The sequence below is a fragment of the Lissotriton helveticus genome, chromosome 3_1, assembly GCF_964261635.1.
Source record: "Lissotriton helveticus chromosome 3_1, aLisHel1.1, whole genome shotgun sequence".
Lineage (NCBI taxonomy): Eukaryota > Metazoa > Chordata > Amphibia > Caudata > Salamandridae > Lissotriton > Lissotriton helveticus.
The window spans coordinates 1035312775-1035338156 of NC_136061.1; the positions used below are offsets into that span (position 1 = coordinate 1035312775).

Here is a 25382-nt window from a genome sequence, read left to right on the forward strand (position 1 = left end):
TATGAGCACCAGAGACAATGCCGAGCAATGCATCAGTCCCTTCTAAATGATATAACATATACAGAGCAATATCACCGGTGGCACTTTGACAAAGCTCTAGATGAGTGGCTTGACTTCACTGTTATCCTTCAAATCCCCTGGAGAGGAGCAGCAATTATCTTTGATTGCTCACATGAGCAACCAACTATGAGCCTGCAAGGATCATATGTATGCTGTGTGTGCACCCGGCGATGTCGACCGACAACGAGTATTCAGCAAGCATACCACAAAAGTCTACGTGAACTATGAACTAAAGAAGACCTATTTCCCTTCTAAAATACTTTAAAAAAATCTTTGTGTATATATACTGCACATTTTTAATATGACCTATGTTATATCATCACTAGTAAATTGAATCCCCAACACGCATAAAACAATGTGGGTAGGACAGACACATTAAGTATCTGAAACAATACAAGGATTAGAAATATTCACGCTTCACTATACTTCCCACTACAGGTGTCATTTTCTGCCATGTTAATATGTTGATTGCCTACATTTTGTGCTTCATTTATATGTTTAATTCATTGAATGCTTTCTTATTGAATTTTATATACCTAGCTTGCTTAACTTCATATTTACTCTAGGTGTTTTAGGCCGTAGTAATTTGAGAGCATGGATCTCCCCACACACTAGATAAATCCCTACTGGTTATATATGCCCCTATGAGGCCGCATTCAGACGTACAAGCCGGGGATGACATAAAGCCCCTAAAATGCAAATCCATGTTATGTAGGCCTTGACTGCATCTTGTATAATGGAGATCGCCATCTTCTCAATCTTAGACAGTGGAAGTTGCCATGTTCCTTGAATTTTGCAGAATCTTTATGTCTGCCATTTGACGAAGATGTCGCCTGACCGTATTAACTATGAAAGTGTCAAACCATTAGATCAATGACATAGATACAACATTTGAGACAACATTTGTCTGGGTCAAATATACTTTTCATCAGGTCAAGGATGAATAAGAACACATACAGATATTTAGCTGAAATAGTGTAGTCTGAATTGACATCCTTTTACCTTATATGTTCATAAAGAAATGTCTAGGACCCACACACACCTTGATGCACAAAATCTAGGTCAGACATTCCTAAACTTGTAAGAAATTCCAATTTCTAATATGATTTAGTACACAATGAGTGCCACTGAACCACTTGTCAGGAGAGGTCCTTCGCCCAGATTATAGCCTAAGATTCTGCTAGAGACGGTCTCTCCTAATGCCAGCACACTTTTCAGATGCTACAACTCACCTGAAGCCAATAAAGCAGAGTCCCAGAGGAAGACTGCAGCCTGTGTTCGCCCTTTGCTGGAAAAACTGTCTTCATGCCTCTGCTGACAAAGACAGCTTTTGCTATCAACAAGGGATGCAGTGCGGCTCTTCTCCCTAAGAAACTCTGGATTGCAAGTTACTCTACCTTCCATGCTCTCTTAATATAGCGTTAGAAGTAAATGTCAGGTTTTAGATGACATTTTAACCATATTAGTAACATTCATTTTATTCTTGTTATTTATAATGTGCCATCTTGCTGTTTTTATAATATTCTATGTAGTTGTTTTAGACACACTGAGAAAAAGATTATTCCTTTTAGAAATAAATACTTTTTACTAAAAAGTGTTCATTCTTTTTAGTACAGTGTGTGTGATACTGTGAATAAAGAAATAAGGTTCCTTACTGATACCACGGTGCCCCTGATCCTTTAACAGGATTGTTAGTATCCCAAAAGCAAATACCTCTATTTCAATTACACATTGAATAGTGTTTTGCGGGGCTACAACAACCTGTCTTTCATATTCATCACTGATGCACTGAACCAAATTCACCAGCGTCACCGGTGGGAAGGAAAGTCGCCTTGTAGAGCTATGCCAAAGTCATAGCTTACGCAATTGAATATGAAATGGGTCTTAAAAATGTTGATTTTAATTTCTTTTATTTTTGCATTCTTACAGTGAAAACAAATGGGATGTGCGATGCGAAACCAAGTATGCTCACTGGATTTAATGGTTAACATTTGTGCAATATGACTAGGAGAGCAAGAGAATGTTACATTTCATTAAAAAAATATATTTGCAGAATGCGCTACAAATATTATAAATGAGTTTTGCAAAAGTACAACATGTAATATATCTGTTCTGAATTACAATTGGACAGATGCTTACATTATCTCTTGGAAAACATTAGGGCATGTTGCTCAGCATAAATGGGGTGTTTTTCGGAGGGAATTAATGTGACTGTGCAAGGAGAATATGATGTTTTAAATATGACTTGCAGATATTGTGATCAAAATTTTCCCATTAATCAGAACTTCAGCATATGAAAGTAATGTGAATAAGTGTGCGTCCACATGTATTATTCCACTTGGTCATATGGTAATTACAGCAAAAGTGAGTAGTATCGAGGTGTCGCTAGCAACCGAGAAGAATGACCGCCCACTAGTGATTCTCCGAAGCCCTCGCCCCATATCCTGCACTTATCCGGTTGCCTAAGCTGCAAATCTTCCGAACTGAGGTGGATTCCAGCCCCTGACCCCATCGGCGACGAGAGTGACATTAAATCGGCTCGAAAAACAGTGAATAAAGGCAAAGTCGAACAGACGCGGCTCACAACTAGAAGAAAATGGCGGTGATCTAAAGAGAAGTGGAGGGGGCACTGAGATCCCTGCAGAAGCTCCCCAGCTTCCCCAGATCTTTGGTGGAGTGCCAATATTGTGAGTGGGAAGAGGAGCAGACTGAAGTCAGAATCCCGGGTCTCCGGCATCGCAGCCTTGGATTTGCAGCGGCGTGAAAGGTAGAGGTGAGCCGCGAGGGGTAAAAATTGAAACGGCGCTGGAAGCCTGCAGGGCCCGCTGAACCGGCGCTTCGAGCGCGGCCCCCTAAAACGTTGGGATATTAGCCGGACCTTCACATATCTGACCCGCATCTAGGAGAGAGCGAGCGGCAACAGAGTCTACGGACGCCTGGGGCAGGGCAACCTTAAAGCGGGCCGAGGTGGCTGGAATATGAGCAGAGACCCTCCGGTGCTGCAGAAAGGCCTTACCTAGCGCAAGTGCCACGGCGCACCATCGGGTGCAACAAGACTGGATCCCCAAGGTAAGGCGCTGGCTGGTACCCGAGGGCTGATTCAACGCTTAGGGACCAGATGAGCTCCATTAGAGGACTACAAACAAGTGAGGCCTCTCAGCCCACAGTGTGAGGAGGAATATAATTCGACAGACCCCATTTCTCCGGGAGATAAAGCTTCCAATTGACCAACTAAGAGCCAGTACAGCACCTGGTGAAGAAGACAGGAGCCTGGGCACACGAAGGTGAAGACCCCATATTTCAAGAAGCCATTGACCGAACGAGGAGCTGAGAGTCGCGGAGTGGCGGGGGTGTCGGGGATCAGATTCCGGGAAACCCGACAGGCCACTAGTGGGACAGACCGCCCACCTGGGCAGGCGGCGGGGATTAGCGGGACTCATCTCGGAGGGCTTACGAGCACCGCCACAGCAGGGCCAGGAAATGGCGAGCGGAAGGGAGCCCAAACCAAAGGCCCAAAATAAAATGGACAAATTTAACTGGAATAAAGCGGGGGAGGGGTAGGACACGGCGCAATTGGAAGCCCCAGAAAAACAAAACAACCCCCATCCGCAGCAAGACCTAACGCTCCATGACATAATGGAAGCAATCATGGGGGTGCGCACATCCCTGGAAGCCCGCATTGATTCGGTGAACATAGAGGTGTCCCTCATCCGAGCGGGTCTTCGTAAAATGGACACCAAAGTGACAGGCCTAGAAGATATGACAACTGAACTGCGGAAAGACACTTCCCAGTTTCAACAGCAAGTGATCAAATTTCAAGAACAGCACATCGCGATGGAAAAACAACTGGATGAGTATGAAGGCAGAGCACGTAGAAACAACATACGCATCCTTGGTGTGCCGGAGCAAGCGGAAGGGCCAGCAGCTGACCTCTTCGTAGAGGATTTGATCCTAAAGCAACTACAGCCTAAGAGGCTTTCGACCTAATTTTCCATTGAGAGGGCACATTGTGTCCCGGGGGGGGGGGCGACCTAAACCAAGGGCTCGCCCGCGTCTTCAACTATAGGGACTGAGACTTGATACTCCAAACAGCACGGACCTCTACTTAAATTGGAAAACTGTGTGGTCACGTTCTTCCCTGACTTTACCACCAAAGTTCAAGCCCAGCGTCGCAGTTTTCTGGCAGTAAAAAGAGAGTTGCAAGACAGGGAAGTGAAGTATGCCATGCTCTTCCCATCAAAGCTTTGCATAGAGTCGGGGGGGGGTAAGACGTGGTTCTTCTCCTCACCTGACGACGCATGGGACTGGCTGGAGGGATGGCACTGAGTTGAAAAACCATACAAAGAACGCAATGGCGGCCACAGATCGAATAGATCCACCCAGGGGACTGAACTGGGCGAAGATCGATCCCAGACGGGGTTGGTAGTGACAACACACAGCTGAAAAGAAGGCTTCCCGAACTTTGACAGAGACGCACTGGTCGCAGATAAGTGACTTAGAGATGGCAAGGCGGGCAGAGGGAATTCCCAGGAAAATCCTCTTCATTTAAGGGTTTGGTTACACAGAGATTTGGTGTCTCTGCCGTCTGCCTGAGCATGGTTGTGAAACAAACGTTAGATTTCTGATCTAAGGGGGGCCGGACACAAACCCTCAGACGCAATGAAACACTGTGCAATGTTAGCTTAGGGCGGGGGAGTGAGGGCTGACTGCCAGCACCTACTAGTATTTTGGGCAGGCACTGTGCCCGGTTGGGGTGTGGGTACTTCGAAATCCACTAACAGGGGGGCAGGGAGGGGGGAGGTGCAGGAGTTGTGGGAGGAGGGAAAGGGGTACAGGTTTATGTATGTTCACAAGTTACAAAGTGTAAAAAGTCACACATAATTTCGGCCATTTCTACTAGCTTTACAGAGAGGAAAGTCACGAATCATGCGGGTGCTTGTGTGCCACACTACTGGGCAAATGCATGCATGGGATGCCAGGACAGCGAAACATGAATGAAGAGCCCAGGGGTAACTTCGAGTACGCCTGTCTTTTTACCCACTTCACATATGAGAGAGGCTAGGATAAAAACATCATTCTCCGTGCTAACCTGGAATGTGAATGGGATGGGGGACAAAATTAAACGAGGCATCGTGCAGCAATATCTCAAAAGACAGGCCCCTGACGTAGTATTGCTGCAGGAGACGCTCTTAGTGGGTAACAAATGCGAAGCCCTCACACGGTGGGGATACAAGCTCCTGATTCATGCAGAATACACCTCAGGCTCCCGTCGGACAGGTATCCTAGTTAAAACAAGTCTGGCACTCACACCGATGTGCACCTGGGCAGATCCATGGGGCAGATTTGCAGTACTAGAGGTGCAATGGGAGGGGAAAGAACTAAATGTGGTATTGGTGTACCTCCCACCGGCACAAGGTAAAGAAGCGCTGGTAGACCTAGGTAATATACTAGTGGACCTCCCCATGGGAACCCTGATCTTGGGGGGTGACTTTAACATGACAATGGACGACCTAAGGGATAGAAATCTACAACGACCATCGACACCACCCCATACACGTATGGAGGAGTTTATGAAAGCTATGGGCTTAACTGATATATGGCGATCACTACAGCCAGACGGAACTCAATACACTTACTATTCAAATGCACACAAGAGCACATCCCGCATTGACTATGCTCAAATTTGGGGAATTGAGGGAGAAATATGAACTGGTTCAAGGGGAGATCTTTAGATACCTGCAGATTCGACATGCCCTCACCACATCTCTCATAGACATGAACGAAATACCAGAGTTGTCACCCTTGGAGGACCGGCTGTTGGATAGGCCACTTCTCAATAAAGCCATATCACTAACATACAGGAAATTGTGCAACAACCTACCAGACCCGTACTACATACTCCGAGAGAGATGCAGACAGACCTACGGCCCATTGATTATGAGGACTGGCAAGAGGCGCTAATGTCCCTGAGGGAGGCGGCCATCACTCTTCGTTTACGATTATTCCAACTTAAAATCTTACACAGATCCTATCTCACAGGGGTTACACTAGCAAAAATAAGCTCGAGATCTGACACACTATGCCTTCGTGACTGTCATCAAGAAGCAACCTTTTTCATATTAATTGGTACTGTCCAATTGTACGACCTATTTGGGAGGGGGCCACAACACATATCCAAGAACTAGGGAAGGTATTAACCCTTACACCATGACTTGGCCTTCTTAATATATGGGAAGAGACTGACCTCACGGAAGTGGAACAACAACTAACCACGTTGGGTTACACCTGAGTGAAGCAGGCGGTCGCGAAACTGTAGCTAGCGGCTGACAAACCTTCTCACCGAATGTGGGCAAAGGAATTTGACAAGTGCATGATCGCTGAGAAGGAGATGTTTAAGTCAAGAGGGTGTCCCAAGAAATGGGACAAAAAATGGGGCAAGTGGAATATGTATCTGGGTGACTTATGTATTTCCCCAACAGTGGAAATGGTACTACAACGTAATAGAGTGCAATATCTGGAGGTACCGTGACTGAATCTGATATACTCTCCTTAATAGTTTAATATACTATGTAAGCAGCCGAAATGTTGACCAATTAATGTATGTGACTTTAAATGTTTTGAAATTAATAAAAAAAAAATATATTTTTTAAAGTGAGTAGTATCATTGGTCAGCAAAGAAATGCAATAGTTGGGATGTTTTAAGTGGCAAAAAACCTCATTAATAGCAAGGGAAATATTCTGTTGTCAGATATATAATTGGATGTAAGAGTTCTTTTCATACAGGAATGAATAATCATGTCCAGTTACAGATTAATATTAGTCAAGGTAGTATTGGGCATTATGATCCAACATGTGCAAGATGTACAATACAAATGTGACCAGTACCTAAAATACATATCAAAAGGGGTTTAGGATCACTGATTACTGGGGGGCTAGGCTGGGGTTGGATTTTTATATAGTTTTGATGCAGATTTGAAAACTGTTATCCACACGACATAGGACAAGGGAAGACATTCAAATTATCTAAAAGTGACGTCCATGTCCATTGCAAGAAGTATGGAAGATGTTGAGAAGATTTTACAGATAGTGGCGGTGTGGCATAATTTAACACATGAGAGTTTAGGAGAATTACCTAAAAGGACAAATATTTTTTATGACAGAATGTTGTTACACAACAATTAGAGGAGTTCAAAAATGAATGACAATGTCTGCAGGGATATTTTTGGCATACACAATTACAGCTACCAGTCAATGTATGGGTTAAACTCTTACAGTTTAATTGTGAAAAAACAAGTATGCACAGTTTAAAATGGTCAGGTGTGATTTCCCACCTGTATCTTGGGGGTCTATCACAAACTGTAGTATTTTTGTAGTACGTTTAGTAATAACATGCAACAAACTTATTAGCTAACCTACATGCGGAGGTCTACACCAAAACCTCTCCTATAATTTATGTATTGAGACATGCAAATGTGGAAGGACGAGAGACAGGAGATTTGATGGGAAATAGGGAATATTTACTATTAAAAGGAAGGGGTTAAGGGATGAGTAAGGAAGGATTAGAGAGGGTTAACAAAGGTATTAGGGAGGGGTAAGGAGGGGTTTAGGTAGGGACATGCACCCACCCACAAAAAAGTAATGACATTGCTATTCACAAACTGCACTTCTATACTGAAACTGATATGTTTTCAGGATTTCTTTCCTAAAACAGTCTGGTAATGGGGTTTCTAGACACAAAGGGCTTTGTCAATGTGCTAACCAAAGACAGAAAGCCCAATGGACTACAACCACCCCACATCTCACTGAGCATTGCTTGAGGGAAATGTGTTCTAGATTTCAATAAATCCAGTAAGATATCACAGACATAATTAGTGGAACCCAAAACCTTTTTTATCACGGAAAAGCACAATCAAGAACACTAGGAAACTATAAATATATTTTAAAGATTTATTAAAATTTTTATATGGAAACAAAAAAAATACAAAAATATCTGAATACCTACCTGGCAGAGACAGCTAAAAGGTCTAGTTTCAGGTTTACTACTTTTCCTACAATACAACATTTTACAGAGTTCTCTCTATTACACCCCTTACCATGCTGATATAAAAGTCATCCCGAGGGTTCTAAAATCAACAGACACTCATTTGTCCAGCATGGTTATTTCAGGAGTGTCACCATCTTCACACCACATATCTGGCATCTAGTGAATTGTTCAATCCAAGAATGGAAATATCTAAGCAACTAAAGAATGGTATCATCGTCCCACTGTTAAATAAAAGCCAAATATAGATACTGTGGTGTGGCCCAATTGTGCAGGCCCTCCAGGATTTTGCGATTTGCAAGAAAATCACGAAATCATGACTTTTGTAAAAATACTGTGTTTTTTATTTGAAAAAAAACCGGAAAAATCTTAAATAAACCCTTTCTTTAAATCCCCTTTATTGGCCCTGAGCTACCTCAGTGAGCCAGAAGGCAGACTTGGCAAAGGAGAGGTGTTTTCCTACACTCGCTGTGTCCATAACAAAGCAAAATAACAGACTGAGAGAGACCGGGATTTATAGGTATGTAAATGTCCCGGCTTCCTTTTGGAAGTCTTAGGTCCCAAGACCCACCCACCACCGTGGCACTTATTTGTGATCACCCGAATCCCTAGATAACTACGCAACCCCCAGGGCATCCATAACGCACAATCAGCGTGAAATACATGGGCTGGAGGGAGATGTTACTTTAGCCCTCTTCGCCCTCCTCACACCTTAAGTTAAGTTTGGAGGTGAGCGAAGAGGGCTTAAGTAACAGCTCCCCTCCAGCACCATCTATTTGATGCAGGGAAGCAGAGGGGCAGGGTTGTGACTGAGAGAGTGCAACTTAAAAATGTAAATCTACACTCTCAATCATGCTGGACCTGTCCATGGTCTACAACACCAAGGACCGCCTAATCCCAAGGATGTACATAACATTAACTATACACTTTTAAAATGTTGCCTTGGTAACAAATGTTATGTTTGCTGCCTCTACTATTTCCCAAACTGACAGGCAACTTGAATGTCATGTTAGTCCATTCATGTTGAGTGCAGGTGAGAACTTTGGAATAGGGGAAAGTGCCACTGATTACTGTGAAATGGTAATGAGAACACATAGTACACTCCGACGCATTTGCTTACCACTGATTTGTTGAACTAGCATATTCATGTGTATTGAAACACGGCCTAGCAGGAATGTATGATGACACAGAACAGGGCACTGTACACTGATGCATAAGATGTTATGAAACTGAAATAATATTTGTAAAAATAAAAATTGAAATGCCATGTCAGCGCTGCACAGAGGCATGTGTGTACCTATTGGTATCCATAGATGCTATATTCCTAGTTGGGAAACAATTACATACTGTACAAAAGCACGAGGAATGATTCAAGATCGTCCACTGAATACATACTCATATGTTTGCTCATATAATTTGTAACTGTTTTGCCTGTTGTGACAGTGGGTTTAATTTTCACTTTATAAGATTCGGATCTCCTCTTGAGTATCCTGCTCCTGGAAACTGTTAACACGGTTCATATATCAAATCTCAGGTAACAAGACTAGGATTTATAAACCCAGCTGCCACAGACCGTACTTGATCACTAGTGCAGTCAACCTTTATATTGAGTGGAAAAAGAATCAGATAATGGTCTTTACCATACCTGGGGCACAGGATGAGGTGAGGAGACGGTGGCTGGATAAACTATACTATAAGCAGCTTTTCTTTGTCTCTGGAAGAAAAATGATCTTCTTTGTTCTATATTTTGGTGTCCAAGTACACAGAAGTGATTGGTTGGAGAAGAGACAACTTTCTGACAGCCAGTAAAATAACCTGTGGGGAAAAGAAACATTGGTTTAACTATATCTATGTGTCAAAATCAAAACATTAAGTTCACTTCACCGAAAAGTGGCTTCGTGTGAATTGCTTTCAACGGAAATTCTGGCTTCCTGCTTTGCAGAATACACTGAAGCAATTATCATGCAAGGGGTTTGTGTCAGGCAAATCAGCGTAACACTCGCTATTACAAAAGAAGACTCTAGTCTAGATACTCCATGCCCTACAAAACAGCACCCGAGGAACCCAAAGTGCAAAACGGTGCAGTGTGCAGGTGAAAGCAAAACAACTGTGACCTTTCTTTTAGACTGCACACTAATCGATCAATGCATCTATCATTAATTGACAGGAAGCGTTTACAATACAATAAAATATCACTCATGAAGCGTGACATACACAAATTTAAAAGTATAAATGCTGGTCGGTAGACTGGTTAGTGGACCTTGAAACGCACCCCTCATGCTGAGGCAGGGGAGTTATACAGAGGCAGCCATTCATAACATCCCTGACTGACTTTTCAACTCGCGGGCTACAGGCCAGCCCTGCCTGCCATTGTGTCCGGGTGCAGCTCTGGTTTCCTTCAGCGCCCTGCCCCACTAGTGGGCCTGGCCATGGACTGAGGTTGGAGACACAGGCAATGGATTAAAAATATGATGTGGACTTTCTGCAAAAAATGGCACCAAGCCACTAAAGCTGAAGGAATTAACCATGCGTTCTTTATGAGTTTAATGAGAAAAATCAATGCAGCTATTGATTTTAACTACTGTGTGAGGAGAAGCCAGGAGAGGGCGACTAGTGGCTTACGGAAGGGCTAACAATTTTCATCATTGATAACTTTATTTCGACCACAGTGGGCCATAAAAGTACATAGTAAAATACACAGTAAACAAAAAAAAACTTTTAGTAAATAGGTTAAGAAGACATTTCATACATATACACATAATTTACATTAAAAATGGTCATAGTTAAAAGGTAAGAATTAAACCGACTAAATAGTTATCAAGTGATTCAAAAGTAACTGTTAAAAAAGCTTGAATCTAGAATTGAGTAGTTCTAAAAGTTCTGCGCTTGATCCACATGCTATTTAAAAACGGGAAACAGCAAAATCAACCGGTGGGTGGATATCATATTTAAGTACTCTAAGCGCGTGTTCACATTCACGAAACCCCAAATTCCTACAAATTGGTTTTTTAGTGTGGGGAGAAAGTGTTCAAAGATTAGGCACGCCTCTGTTTGCTTGGTACTTCTTTCACACAAGCCCCAGATCACTAACCTAACAAGGGGGGTGGGACAAACGGAGTGTATTGTCCTTAAGCCCCTGACATACCACCCAGGCACTGACATAACAAAGACACGTTGAAAATAATGATAGAAACTAAAGGCTAACTTGGTTAGTCTTGGGCAATACCTCAGACATTCAATGACGCAGATTTATAAAGGGATGTTAAAAAGAGAGACAAATACAGTAAAGTTGCCTTCAGAGGGCTCACACAGGGTCAGTCTCCGGGTATTATATGCCTCGGGCATCCTGACATCTCAAAAAAACACAAAAAGAGTCTCTGTGCATGCAGAGTAACAGTAAAAGCAATGAAAGTGAAGTGTTTGGAAACAAAATATCCATAGAACATCATTACTTTCCCTTTGGCTACTAATGAGTTTAAGGACCCTCCCTCATCACCTCTACATCAAAACCCAGGTACACGCAATAATTGTAAAAGGGACATTTGAAACAGTAGATCTCAAACACACTAAACAAGCATTGGCAAAGTCAATAGGTCCGGCATTGGCTGCCAACTTTTTGACTGTGCCAATACTTTTTTTTATATTATATGATGTGTAAAAGTTTAATGTAATTACCACTTTTTGCCAGTGCAAGTATTACGCTGTAGAGTGCACATCTAGAGCCCAAATGGGCACAACTAGCAATAAACATGCTCAGTTATCCTTTGAGTTAATCACACACTGCTCAATAATCTTTATTAACTGCACAACATAATATCTCAGTATAAAGCAGTCATTCAGCTGCAAACCAGATTCTGTGAGCCCACCGTCTAACTGTCTTTAAAGAAGATTTAGTCTTGATGAAATGCCAGCCTGTCACTGAGAGAACACATGTAATGCACAATCTTTGATGTGTAAAACAAATATTCTGACAAAAAAATACAACACAGAATACATTAATTCAATGGCAAATGGCAGATATTTCAGATAGCGCTGGGCACAGGGAGGGCGTAACCTGCTCTCTTATTTTGTGTGCATTTTATAAAGCTGAAACTCAACCTAAAGATATTAGAGCGCTTTACGTGAGCACCAATTACCTTACACAGGACACATTTCTGTTTTGCTGGCACAGGGAGATTAAGTGATTTGCCCAAAATCACAGGGTGTTCAGCCATGGGCATCCGCAGAAATGTTTTGGGGGGGGGGGGACATTTTAACTTCATCACCATCCCCCGACATGATTGAGCAAAAATATTAAATACATTAAAAAAAATCTAATAAGACAAAGAGCTTAAATAAACAAAGAAATCCATAGGGGGAAGAGAAAAATCTTGTGAGGCGCCACATCAGACAACCTGGCAAGTAATAAAGCAGAGGGAAAAACTAAAAATGACCGGAAAAAATTTACAGTGTGGTTTGTGGCCGGGCGCCGCACTGGTGGGGGCGGGGTCAGAGGGGGAGGGAGGTGGGGGTTAGAGCAACAAAAAAAACTATAACCATGAGGTTGAACACAGGTCCCTGCAGCGGACGCCTTCGTCCGCTGAGCCACCAGACCCGGCATACACACATCTTTCTTTCTCTCTCTCACTCTCTGTCTGTCTCTCTGTCTCCCTCCCTCTCTCTCTGTCTCCTTCCCTCTCTCTCCCTCCCCCTCTCTATCTCTCTCTCTCCCTCCCTCTCTATCTCTCTCTCTCCCTCCCTCTCCCTCTCTGTCTCCCTCTGTCTCACTCACTCTGTCTATCTCTCTCTCCCTCCCTCTCCCTCTCTCTCTCCCTCTCTCTCCCTCTCTCTCCCTCTCTCTCCTTCTCCCTCTCTCTCCCTCTGTCTCTCTCCCTCTCCCTCTCTCTCCATCCCTCACTCTCCATCCCTCTCTCTGTCTCCCTCCCGCTCTCTCCCTCTCCGTCTCTCTCCCTCCCTCTCTCTCCCTCTGTCTCTCTCCCTCTGTCTCCCTCCCTCTCCCCCTCTCCCTCTCTCTCCCTCTCTCTCCATCCCTCTCTCCATCCCTCTCTCTCCATCCCTCTCTCTGTCTCCCTCCCTCCGTCTCTCTCCCTCCCTCTCCCTCCCTTCCTCCCTCTTTCTCCCTCCCTCTCTCTCCCTCCCTCTCTATCCCTCCCTCTCTACCCCTCCCTTTCCATCCCTTTCCATCCCTCTCTATCCCTCCCTTTCTCTCCCTTCCTCTCTCTCCCTCCTTCTGTCTGTCTGTCTCCATCCCTCTGTCTGTCTTCCTCCCTCCCTCTGTCTGTCTCCCTCCCTCCCTCTGTCTGTCTGTCGACCTCCCTCTGTCTATCTCCTTCCCTCCCTCTGTCTGTCGACCTCCCTCTGTCTGTCGCCCTCCCTCTGTCTGTCGCCCTCCCTGTCTGTCGCCCTCTGTCTGTCTGTCTCCCTCCCTCTGTCTCCTTCCCTCTCCCTGTCTCACCGTCTCACTCCGTTTGTCTAACTCCCTTTGTCTCCCGCCCTCTGTCTGTCTCCCTCCCTGTCTGTCTCCCTCCCTCTGTCTGTCTACCTCCCTCCCTCTGTCTGTCTGTTGACCTCCCTCTGTCTGTCTCCCTCCCTCCCTCTGTCTGTCGCCCTCCCTCTGTCTGTCGCCCTCCCTCTGTCTGTCGCCCTCTGTCTGTCTGTCTCCCTCCCTCTGTCTCCCTCCCTCTCCCTGTCTCACCATCTCACTCCCTTTGTCTCACTCCCTTTGTCTCCTGCCCTCTGTCTGTCACCCTCTGTCTGTCTGTCGCCCTCTGTCTGTCTGTCGCCCTCTGTCTGTCTGTCGCCCTCTGTCTGTCTATCGCCCTCTGTCTGTCTATCGCCCTCTGTCTTTCTTTCTCCCTCTGTCTGTCTCCCTCTGTCTGTCTCCCTCCCTCTGTCTCCCTCCCTGTGTCTCCCTGTCTCTCTCTCTGTCTCTGTCTCTCTCTCTGTCTCCCTCCCTCTGTCTCCCTCCCTGTCTCCCTCTGTCTGTCCCCTCCCTCTGTCTCCTTGTCTCTCTCTCTCTGTCTCACTCCCTTTGTCTCTCTCCCTCTGTCTCCCTCCCTCAGTCTCCCTCCCTCAGTCTCCCTCCCTCAGTCTCCGTCCCTCAGTCTCTCTCCCTCTGTCTCCCTCCCTCTCTGTCTCCCTCCCTCTCTGTCTCCCTCTCTCTCGGTCTCCCTCTCTCGGTCTCTCTCTCTCTCGGTCTCCCTCTCGTTCCCTCCCTCTCGGTCTCTCTTCCTCTGTCTGTCTCTGTCTGTCTCCCACCCTGTATCTCCCTCTATCTGTCTCCCTGTCTGTCTGTCTCCCTCCCTATGTCACCCCCTTCCCTCTGTTGCCCCCTTCCCTCTGTCTGTCTCCATCTATCTGTCGCCCTCTGTCTCCCTCCGTCTCCCAGCCTCATTGTGCTTATCTATAATAATGTCCCCCCCTCGCCTCTTTCACTATCTTCTCTCGGCAATCATTTCTCCCTCTTTCCTCTCCCCCTCTCCGTTTGTCTCTATTCCCCACTCCGTCTCTTATTTTTCCTTTTGGCTCTGTCTCTCTCTTTTAACTCTCCTCTGCTCTTACGTCTCCCTTAGCCTCAACATGGAGGGTTAGTTACATTTTTCCACTACAACATTGTCAAAATCGAATTTTCATTTTTTTTCCATTTTTAGTTATAGTGTTCTTTAAATGTAGTTATTTCAGTCCTTAGTGTTTTTTCCAGAGTATTTTCACTCTTAGCTGTATACAGCACTCTACGCATTGCACAAATTCATGAGAATGAAACTTTCAATTTCAATCCGGTCTGTCACTTCACAGTTTTTAAACTAAGAATGTTGGCACCAACTCCGCTCCCCAAACGACGCCCCCACCCACGCCCCTTAGCTTTTTATCTGATCGCTGTGACCTGCTGTGAGGGACTACAGCTCACGGCCCCTGCTGATTGTGCTTCTTGAAAGCATCAGCAGCTCCCCAAGAACTCAACGTCATCTCCTTAAGCCTGGGATGGGGGGAGATGCTCCATGTTGTGCCTCCTCTGCCGGCCCATTGTCATACTGCCCATGACAAAGGAACGGCTGACTCTGTGACCTGCTGGGACTCACACTCGGGCTGCTGTAGCAGCCTTTCAGGTGTCGCCCCAGCAGGAAAGTCGGCCCAGGTATGTGGGCCCATCCTCTAGAACCGGGCCTGGATCCAGGGGGACGCCCATGTGTTCAGCTGAGACCCGGTTCCCCAAATTCCAAAGTTGGCGGCTCTGGTTACGCCGCATCTAGCCTCGTTCCTGTGATGGTACATTGGTATAACCCAGAACAGCAGCTTGTAGAGCTCATGCTCCCTGGGGCAGCCGCGGGCCGTGGAGGGAGTTACGGTGAGGCAGGGAGGCGGGGAGGGGGAGGGGCAGGGTGGAGAGGGCTAAAAACTGGCACCTGGATAATTATAGGTAAGTAAACAATTTAAATAATAAAACGAATTTTGTAGCGCGCACTGCATCGCAAAATGCGATGCAGTGCGCGCTACGAAATTCGTTTTATTAATCAAATTGTTTACTTACCTGTAATTATCCAGGTGCCATTTTTTAGCCCTCTCCAACCTGCCCCTCCCCCTCCCCGCCTCCCTGCCCCACCGTAACTCCCTCCACGGCCCGCGGCTGCCCTGGGGAAAAGATAAACGGCCCTCCCAACATACAGCAAAGTCTCCCTTGGTCAATGCACTTCATGCTCATGAAGTTTCAGTAAGGACTGAGGGGCCTAGTCTCTGCGCGCATCGGACTGTTTGGGGCGTAATGGGTGACTTCTCTCCCGAAATCTAAGCTCTTTGATGTGGCTGTATGAAAGCAAGATCCTCTCTGAGAAACAGGCGAGACAGTGCTCTGGGAACACAGCACTGACTTCAGAGCTTGTAGCTTGGGAGGCCACAGCATGCCTCGAGTCTTGACCAGCACTTCTAGTAGCGCCCTCTAACGCGGCACAGGCCATCCTGTTTAAATGTCCTGCCACGGAATCATGTTCACTGAGTGTACACCTGGTCTGCAGTAACTAGCAATTATCAGTACACAACTGAAATGCATTGCGATGTGTTCCACAGCTGCACTAGCAATCATGCATGCTGATAATAATAGGAACATATAAAAACAAGCATTTACAATGCAATGGTCTCGGTATCATTAAAAGTAGAGCTATTGGCATTGCTCATGACATTTCTTTTTTTTTCTTTAAATCATAAATAAATGGCATTGTCATTTACAATGCCAATACACACCACTCTGCACCTGCACTCACTGCTCTGCACACTCACTCTGCATTCTGCACTCACTACTCTGCATTCTGCACTCACTACTCTGCACTCTGCACTCACTACCCTGCACTCACTACTCTGCACTCACTACTCTGCACTCACCACTCACTACTCTGCGCACTCACTACTCTGCGCACTCACTACTCTGCGCACTCACTACTCTGCGCACTCACTACTCTGCGCACTCACTACTCTGCGCACTCACTACTCTGCACACTCACTCTGCACACTCACTCTTCACACTCACTCTGCACACTCACTCTGGAGGTATGAGGCTGTAATGCGTGACAAGGCATTTTATAGTGCAGTGATGCAGACACTAGCATTCAAAGGCGTTATTGTAACCCATGACGCGTGTTACTTGGTAGGGCTGCATGCATAGGCCGAGTCAGAGCAAGTAATTCAGATCGAACCAGGATCGAGCCTTGGCTTCATGCCTACTTTTAGTGCCAGCTAGTAAGACAGCCACCATTGAGTCCTGACGTATTTGAGCCCTCTGATGTCGATGCATGTTTTCAACAAACACAAGTGAAGAGCTTACAGCAAAATGGACACCGAAAGTGTGTTTTATTTATTTATTTTATATTATTTCACTGCCACTGTAAATGATCTCGACAACTTTGCTATGTTTCTTTTCTATGTCTATGCAAGGCAGCTTCTTCCTGAGAATGCTCGGACCCCTGGCCTTCCGTTTTAGTGTGTAAATTGAACGGCCATGTTAGAATGACGTCAAATTGAGCAAGTTTAACTACAACATCGGTAAAGTTAGGCAAATTCAACGGGGACACGTTCAAAGAATGCAATAAAAAAATGGGGGATGATTACATTAAATTTCTTCGCAATGCAAGACTTTTTTTGTGAATGTAGGTGATATGATTTGCTTCCAAGAAATTAGAAGTATTTACAATAAATAATTCAAAGACCTTATTTTATAGCTTACCAATAGGAAGGTCCGCCATTCTCAGATGGCTGCCGCGTTCCATTTCTACTTCTAGGAAGTGCAAGTGTCTGTGCTGTGTTTACAATTGCTGTACGCTCTGGTTTGGACCCAGGAGGTTTTACATACATTTGTAAAGTACTTTTTGAACGTGCAGAAACGGGCTTAAATCGTTAGCCCCGTGACTACCACTGTTTCACCGTCGACGTGCGCAAAGCAGCAGCGCGGAAGTAGAAGCTACAGCCATTCCATTACAACAACTGCGTCCCCGCTGCAGCCCACAAGTGTTGCAGTTCCATACCAGGAGCTGGTGCACAAGTATCTGCAGCTAAGCGGATTGCAGTGCAGTGCAGCTGACTCTCAGCCACTACAGAATACGACAGTCTGTACAAGCGGGCACCCCAGGTCCGCTTCTAGTCGGCACTTAAGTGGTATACTCACTCACGTAAGGGCTTAAATGCCATCACACTCACAACTAGCATAAACAGAAATAATACAATTGGATTTTACTGTAACCTCAAGACATTCTTTAAACCAGATGGAGGGGGCAAGGCTCGGACTGCCTCCGCCTGCTGCACGGGGCTTCCAGCGCCGCATGGACAGAGCAGGCAGTGTGGGCGCGTCACCACTCGTAAGAAATTAAATGGCATACATAGACAGGAAATCGTTTTACCTTGGGAGAAGACATCATTAAACCTCCCAGAACACCACACGGCGGTCCCGCATCCGTCGCCCCTTACCTCCGAAGGCATGCGAGCAGGCGCACATAAAGCAGAAGGCCGGTGCCCGGCTCTTGTGAGAGCTGCGACCTCATCAGCGGGAGGGGGCGGGAAAAAGACACGGACAGCGGGAGGGGGGCGGGAAATAGACACGGCGCGGGCAGAAGGCAAGACAAGAACAAGAGGACAGCGAGGAGAGAACAGCGAGGAAGAAAACAAAATGGCGGCATAAAGCTCTGAGATTTTTCGGATTTGGGGGCGTGGTTTGCTGGCCTGAGTGACGGACTACGTCACGAGCTAAAGAACAGCAAAAATGACGCCCCCAAATCCGAAAAAGACGGAGCCTATTTGGAGTGACGGCTCTCTCCTCCAATGGCTGGCCTCCATTTAGGAAGCAATCCAATGGGAGAGAGCCAAAATTAGAGGCGGGATATAGAGCCCCTCTAAGAAACATAAGATCTCTCTACTTCCGGTTCTTCCGAACCGGATAGTACCGAGACCTAAAAAGTACCTCACAAGGATGAAATGTGTTCGGTTACTTAAATAAAGAAATTCAGGTGTAGAACATTTTGTCACATTTCTTTGGATTATTCATGAAGAAAGATTATTCGACCAGTAGACTAATTTCAAGCAGATTCACACACGTGCAAAAGCAAAATAGGTCACTCAGAGATAGTGAAGTCAGCAAATGGCTGAAGTATGCTGGCTCAGCGTCCCATGCAGTATGCTGTAGTGGGTGGAAGAGAAATGTGAACGACACAACAACTGACCAATGAATAAAGAGGGATGTCTGAAAGGACCTAAAAGTAAGTATGGTATACATATATCATTTTATTAAAATCAAAAGGTTTCGACTAACACTAGATCTAAAAAGCAAAAAAGAAAAAATAGAGGATCTTAATCTTTGAAATGGTTTAAGCCTCGCACACATCATTTGTTAATAATCTAATCATTCATATTGCCCCTGACTTAACCTGGGAATTCATCAGCAGATCTCTGTCCATTTATCAAACCTGTGTCCTTCACATGGTACCCGAACACTACACAGAAACTCTTTCCTTAAAGCTATCGGCCTTATTCCATATTGATACAGTACAATATATTTTTAACACCCCTGTCACATTTACTGATCTTTAATATGGAGTATAACTTGTTGATTATCAGTACTCTTTGACTTCAGGACTGTACCGAAATTCTAAAAATAGCATTCTTCTAAGAAGACCTTTACCATTGCCCATTATCATGACAAGTATGCCTCTTTGAAGCATCTCCAAAACAGCAGGCATTTTAGGTAGTATCTATAACATTATATTTAAATATCTCACATTGTCCATTCTCTTGGATCCTTATTTGTAGGGTCAAAAAGACAGTACTATCATAGAAAGAAAAGAATAACCCAGAAGATGAAACTAACCAAATAGAAGCTGTATACCATGCATGGCTCCTATGATATTCAGGGCCTTTCATTGTCTATTATGGTTTATATCTGAAGATAAAGAATGAAAAATTTCCTAGCTAACGTAACGGAAAGTTTCAATTCTATTAAGGACTCGGAGGCGAGGATTATGCCTTCTTTCTTCACTTTATTATTGGCAGCCATTCAAAACAAACAACAAGACTACATTTCCCATGAACCCTGTGGAAACATGTAGTCAAAACAAATGTCCAATGAGAACAGTCATGGGTGCACAAATGAGTGTCCTCCAGGCTCCAGATAGTCCGCCCTCCCTGTTTCCTCTTTCTCTTTCTGAGCGCGATGACAGACGATAATCCAGACCTCAGGCATCCTGTTTATGCCAGTCTGAACCTACAAGGACAAAGGGAGCCATCAATTCACAGAAAGAAATGATGTGAACAGAAAAAAATATCAACAGGCAGAAACGGGCCATCATAATCGTAGTCAAAGCATACACAGATGCAACATGAACATTCTAGGATGTGTGGAAAAATGTAATAACAAGATAAGCAACTCAACCCCAGTGAAAAAGGAAAAAATACAAAAAACCATTTACTTACTCCCATACGGGGTGGGGTATCCTGGAAGCGATCCCTAGGGTGGGATAATACTCGCCTCCAAGTCCTTAATAGAAATGAACCTTTCTGTTACGTTAGCTAGGATATTTTTCGTTGTATGTCAAGACTGGAGGCGAGGAATATGCTAGTTTAAAGCTCGCTCACAACGAAGCGAGCCATATCCAGCACCAGTTTGAAATAGAACCTCTTGAACGTGGAGTTTGAAGACCAATCTGCCGCATTGAGGATATCCTCCAAACGGGTACCCAAGCCAAATGCTTTTGAAGCCATCGCACCTCTAGTTGAGTGTGCACCAAATTCTTGGAGGCTGATGCCAGCTTCTTGCATAACCCACCGTACCCAACGGGCAATGGTAGGAGAAGAGACCGCTTTTAAGGGCTTGCGGAGAGCAATGAGGAGTTGCCGCTCACCCGGAGGGCGAAATTCTTCTGTCATTTCCTCGTACGCCTTCAAACAGCGAAGGGGGTGGTAATGGACGGAGCATCTGAACCAATCAAACACTCACAACCAGTCAAAAGATCTGGGTTTAATCCATCACCGTTCTTTAGCCCACTCTGCCACCCCAGTTCAGACATGGCTATATGCAAATCAGTCTGACCCTGTGCCTCATGGGAACAGTCCAGCCCGAACTGCCAAGCCATGCCTTCCCTGGACCGGAAACAAGCTTCCAAGGACCGGTTTCTGGCATTACAGCCGTCTTCAGCCCGGCTTGCTTGAATCCAGTGGCAAAGTGAGCAAGGGACTCACGTCTGAGCATACCCTGCCACACTTATGGTGGCCAAAAGCGGTACAAAAGGGGGTGGTAATGGACGGAGCATCTGAACCAATCAAACACTCACACCCAGTCAAACGATCTGGGTTTAATCCATCACCGTTCTTTAGCCCACTCTGCCACCCCAGTTCAGACATGGCTATATGCAAATCAGTCTGACCCTGTGCCTCATGGGAACAGTCCAGCCCGAAATGCCAAGCCATGCCTTCCCTGAACCGGAAACGAGCTTCCGAGGACCGGTTTCTAGCATTACAGCCGTCTTCAGCCCGGCTTGCTTGAATCCAGTGGCAAAGTGAGCAAGGGACTCACGTCTGAGCATACCCTGCCACACTTATGGCGGCCAAAAGCGGTACAAAAGGGGGTGGTAATGGACGAAGCATCTGAACCAATCAAACACTCACAACCAGTCAAAAGATCTGGGTTTAATCCATCACCGTTCTTTAGCCCACTCTGCCACCCCAGTTCAGACATGGCTATATGCAAATCAGTCTGACCCTGTGCCTCATGGGAACAGTCCAGCCCGAACTGCCAAGCCATGCCTTCCCTGGACCGGAAACAAGCTTCCAAGGACCGGTTTCTGGCATTACAGCCGTCTTCAGCCCGGCTTGCTTGAATCCAGTGGCAAAGTGAGCAAGGGACTCACGTCTGAGCATACCCTGCCACACTTATGGTGGCCAAAAGCGGTACAAAAGGGGGTGGTAATGGACGGAGCATCTGAACCAATCAAACACTCACACCCAGTCAAACGATCTGGGTTTAATCCATCACCGTTCTTTAGCCCACTCTGCCACCCCAGTTCAGACATGGCTATATGCAAATCAGTCTGACCCTGTGCCTCATGGGAACAGTCCAGCCCGAAATGCCAAGCCATGCCTTCCCTGAACCGGAAACGAGCTTCCGAGGACCGGTTTCTAGCATTACAGCCGTCTTCAGCCCGGCTTGCTTGAATCCAGTGGCAAAGTGAGCAAGGGTCTCACGTCTGAGCATACCCTGCCACACTTATGGCGGCCAAAAGCGGTACAAAAGGGGGTGGTAATGGACGGAGCATCTGAACCAATCAAACACTCACACCCAGTCAAAAGATCTGGGTTTAATCAATCACCGTTCTTTAGCCCACTCTACCACCCCAGTTCAGACATGGCTATATGCAAATCAGTCTGACCCTGTGCCTCATGGGAACAGTCCAGCCCGAACTGCCAAGCCATGCCTTCCCTGGACCGGAAACAAGCTTCCGAGGACCGGTTTCTGGCATTACAGCCGTCTTTAGCCCGGCTTGCTTGAATCCAGTGGCAAAGTGAGCAAGGGACTCACGTCTGAGCATACCCTGCCACACTTATGGCGGCCAAAAGATGTACAAAAGGGGGTGGTAATGGACGGAGCATCTGAACCAATCAAACACTCACAACCCAGTCAAAAGATCTGGGTTTAATCCATCACCGTTCTTTAGCCCACTCTGCCACCCCAGTTCAGACAAGGCTATATGCAAATCAGTCTGACCCTGTGCCTCATGGGAACAGTCCAGCCCAAACTGCCAAGCCATGCCTTCCCTGGACCGGAAACAAGCTTCCGAGGACCGGTTTCTGGCATTACAGCCGTCTTCAGCCTGGCTTGCTTGAATTCAGTGGCAAAGTGAGCAAGGGACTCACGTCTGAGCATACCCTGCCACACTTATGGCGGCCAAAAGCGGTACAAAAGGGGGTGGTAATGGACGGAGCATCTGAGAGAGAAAACGGACGTCATTCTGCTGGGGAATTCTTCCCCCTCCGCTTTTGCATCCATCTGGCCACCATGTCTGGGTGAGCCCCCTACTCCCAAGCCCCAGATAAAAAGCCTGGGGATCTGGTTCGACCCAGCCTTGAACTTCTCGGTACAAGCCACTAAGATTGCAGCCACCTGTTTTGGGTTGATGAGGATGTTGCGGAAGGTGCTCCCCCTGCTTCCTTTTCAGGCCAGGAGGATCCTGGTCCAGGCCCTGATATTATCGCGCCTGGACTATGGGAACGCTCTTTTTATGGGAGCCCCTTCCTTTGTCATTCAAAAGCTCCAAGTCACCCAAAACAGTGCGGCCCGCCTTCTCTACAATCTTCCTCGCTGGCAGTCAGCTAGGAATGCCTTAAGAGAACTCCATTGGCTCCCTATTGCAGCGAGAGTACAGTTCAAGGCTATGTGTATTTTACACAAGGCCTTCCATCACACTGGCCCCGCAATTCTACAGACCTTGGTCACCCCCTATGTTCCTTTGCGTTCCCTCCGCTCTGGCTCCCTCCAGCTGGCCACCTCCGTCAGAGTCAAGAAGGCTCGATGGGGCGGCAGCTCTTTTTCACATACCGCGGCCAGGCTCTGGAACGCCCTCCCCTTGTCCCTCCGGGAAACCACTAACCATCTTTCCTTCAGGAAAACCCTTAAAACACACTTGTATGCGAAAGCACGCTGATCTGCCCTGAGCCCGCGCTAATAAAGTGTCAGTCATGAGCGCTACGAGGCCTCCGGGTAGATAGCGCTATACAAGTGTAATTTAATAATAATAATAATAATCTGAACCAATCAAACACTCACACCCAGTCAAAAGATCTGGGTTTAATCCATCACCGTTCTTTAGCCCACTCTGCCACCCCAGTTCAGATATGGCTATATGCAAATCAGTCTGACCCTGTGCCTCATGGGAACAGTCCAGCCCGAACTGCCAAGCCATGCCTTCCCTGGACCGGAAACAAGTTTCCGAGGACCGGTTTCTGGCATTAGAACCGTCTTCAGCCCGGCTTGCTTGAATCCAGTGGCAAAGTGAGCAAGGGACTAACGTCTGAGCATACCCTGCCACACTTATGGCGGCCAAAAGCGGTACAAAAGGGGGTGGTAATGGACGGAGCATCAGAAACAATCAAACACTCCCTCCCAGTCAAAAGATCTGATTTTAATCCATCACCGTTCTTTAGCCCACTCTGCCACCCCAGTTCAGACATGGCTATATGCAAATCAGTCTGACCCTGTGCCTCATGGGAACAGTCCAGCCCGAACTGCCAAGTTATGCCTTCCCTGGACCGGAAACAAGCTTCCGAGGACCGGTTTCTGGCATTACAGACATCTTCAGCCCGGCTTGCTTGAATCCAGTGGCAAAATGAGCAAGGGACTCACGTCTGAGCATACCCTGCCACATTTATGGCGGCCAAAAGCAGTACAAAACGGGGTGGTAATGGACGGAGCATCTGAACCAATCAAACACTCACACCCAGTCAAAAGATCTGGGTTTAATCCATCACCGTTCTTTAGCCCACTCTGCCACCCCAGTTCAGACATGGCTATATGCAAATCAGTCTGACCCTGTGCCTCATGGGAACAGTCCAGCCCGAACTGCCAAGCCATGCCTTCCCTGGACCGGAAACAAGCTTCCGAGGACCGGTTTCTGGCATTACAGCCGTCTTCAGCCTGGCTTGCTTGAATCCAGTGGCAAAGTGAGCAAGGGACTCACGTCTGAGCATACCCTGCCACACTTATGGCGGCCAAAAGCGGTACAAAAGGGGGTGGTAATGGACGAAGCATCTGAACCAATCAAACACTCACACCCAGTCAAAGATCTGGGTTTAATCCATCACCGTTCTTTAGCCCACTCTGCCACCCCAGTTCAGATATGGCTATATGCAAATCAGTCTGACCCTGTGCCTCATGGGAACAGTCCAGCCCGAACTGCCAAGCCATGCCTTCCCTGGACCGGAAACAAGCTTCCGAGGACCGGTTTCTGGCATTAGAACCGTCTTCAGCCCGGCTTGCTTGAATCCAGTGGCAAAGTGAGCAAGGGACTCACGTCTGAGCATACCCTGCCACACTTATGGCGGCCAAAAGCGGTACAAAAGGTGGTGGTAATGGACGGAGCATCTGAAACAATCAAACACTCCCTCCCAGTCAAAAGATCTGGGTTTAATCCTTCACCGTTCTTTAGCCCACTCTGCCACCCCAGTTCAGACATGGCTATATGCAAATCAGTCTGACCCTGTGCCTCATGGGTACACTCCAGCCCGAACTGCCAAGTTATGCCTTCCCTGGACCGGAAACAAGCTTCCGAGGACCGGTTTCTGGCATTACAGACGTCTTCAGCCCGGCTTGCTTGAATCCAGTGGCAAAATGAGCAAGGGACTCACGTCTGAGCATACCCTGCCACATTTATGGCGGCCAAAAGCGGTACAAAACGGGGTGGTAATGGACGGAGCATCTGAACCAATCAAACACTCACACCCAGTCAAAAGATCTGAGTTTAATCCATCACCGTTCTTTAGCCCACTCTGACACCCCAGTTCAGACATGGCTATATGCAAATCAGTCTGACCCTGTGCCTCATGGGAACAGTCCAGCCCGAACTGCCAAGCCATGCCTTCCCTGGACCGGAAACAAGCTTCCGAGGACCGGTTTCTGGCATTACAGCCGTCTTCAGCCCAGCTTGCTTGAATCCAGTGGCAAAGTGAGCAAGGGACTCACATCTGAGCATACCCTGCCACACTTATGGCGGCCAAAAGCGGTACAAAAGGGGGTGGTAATGGACGGAGCATCTGAACCAAT

The 25382-nt window shown here is 46.5% G+C and overlaps 1 protein-coding gene across 1 annotated transcript in view; it reads right to left on the reverse strand.

The window, feature by feature from the left end:
* Positions 1 to 25382, reverse strand: part of METAP1D (methionyl aminopeptidase type 1D, mitochondrial) — a 953302-nt gene that overhangs the window by 437154 nt on the left and 490766 nt on the right. Inside the window, exon 4 of the mRNA XM_078681565.1 lies at positions 9747 to 9916. Coding sequence (XP_078537691.1) covers positions 9747 to 9916 — 170 coding nt within the window. The remainder of the gene's footprint in view (positions 1 to 9746; positions 9917 to 25382) is intronic.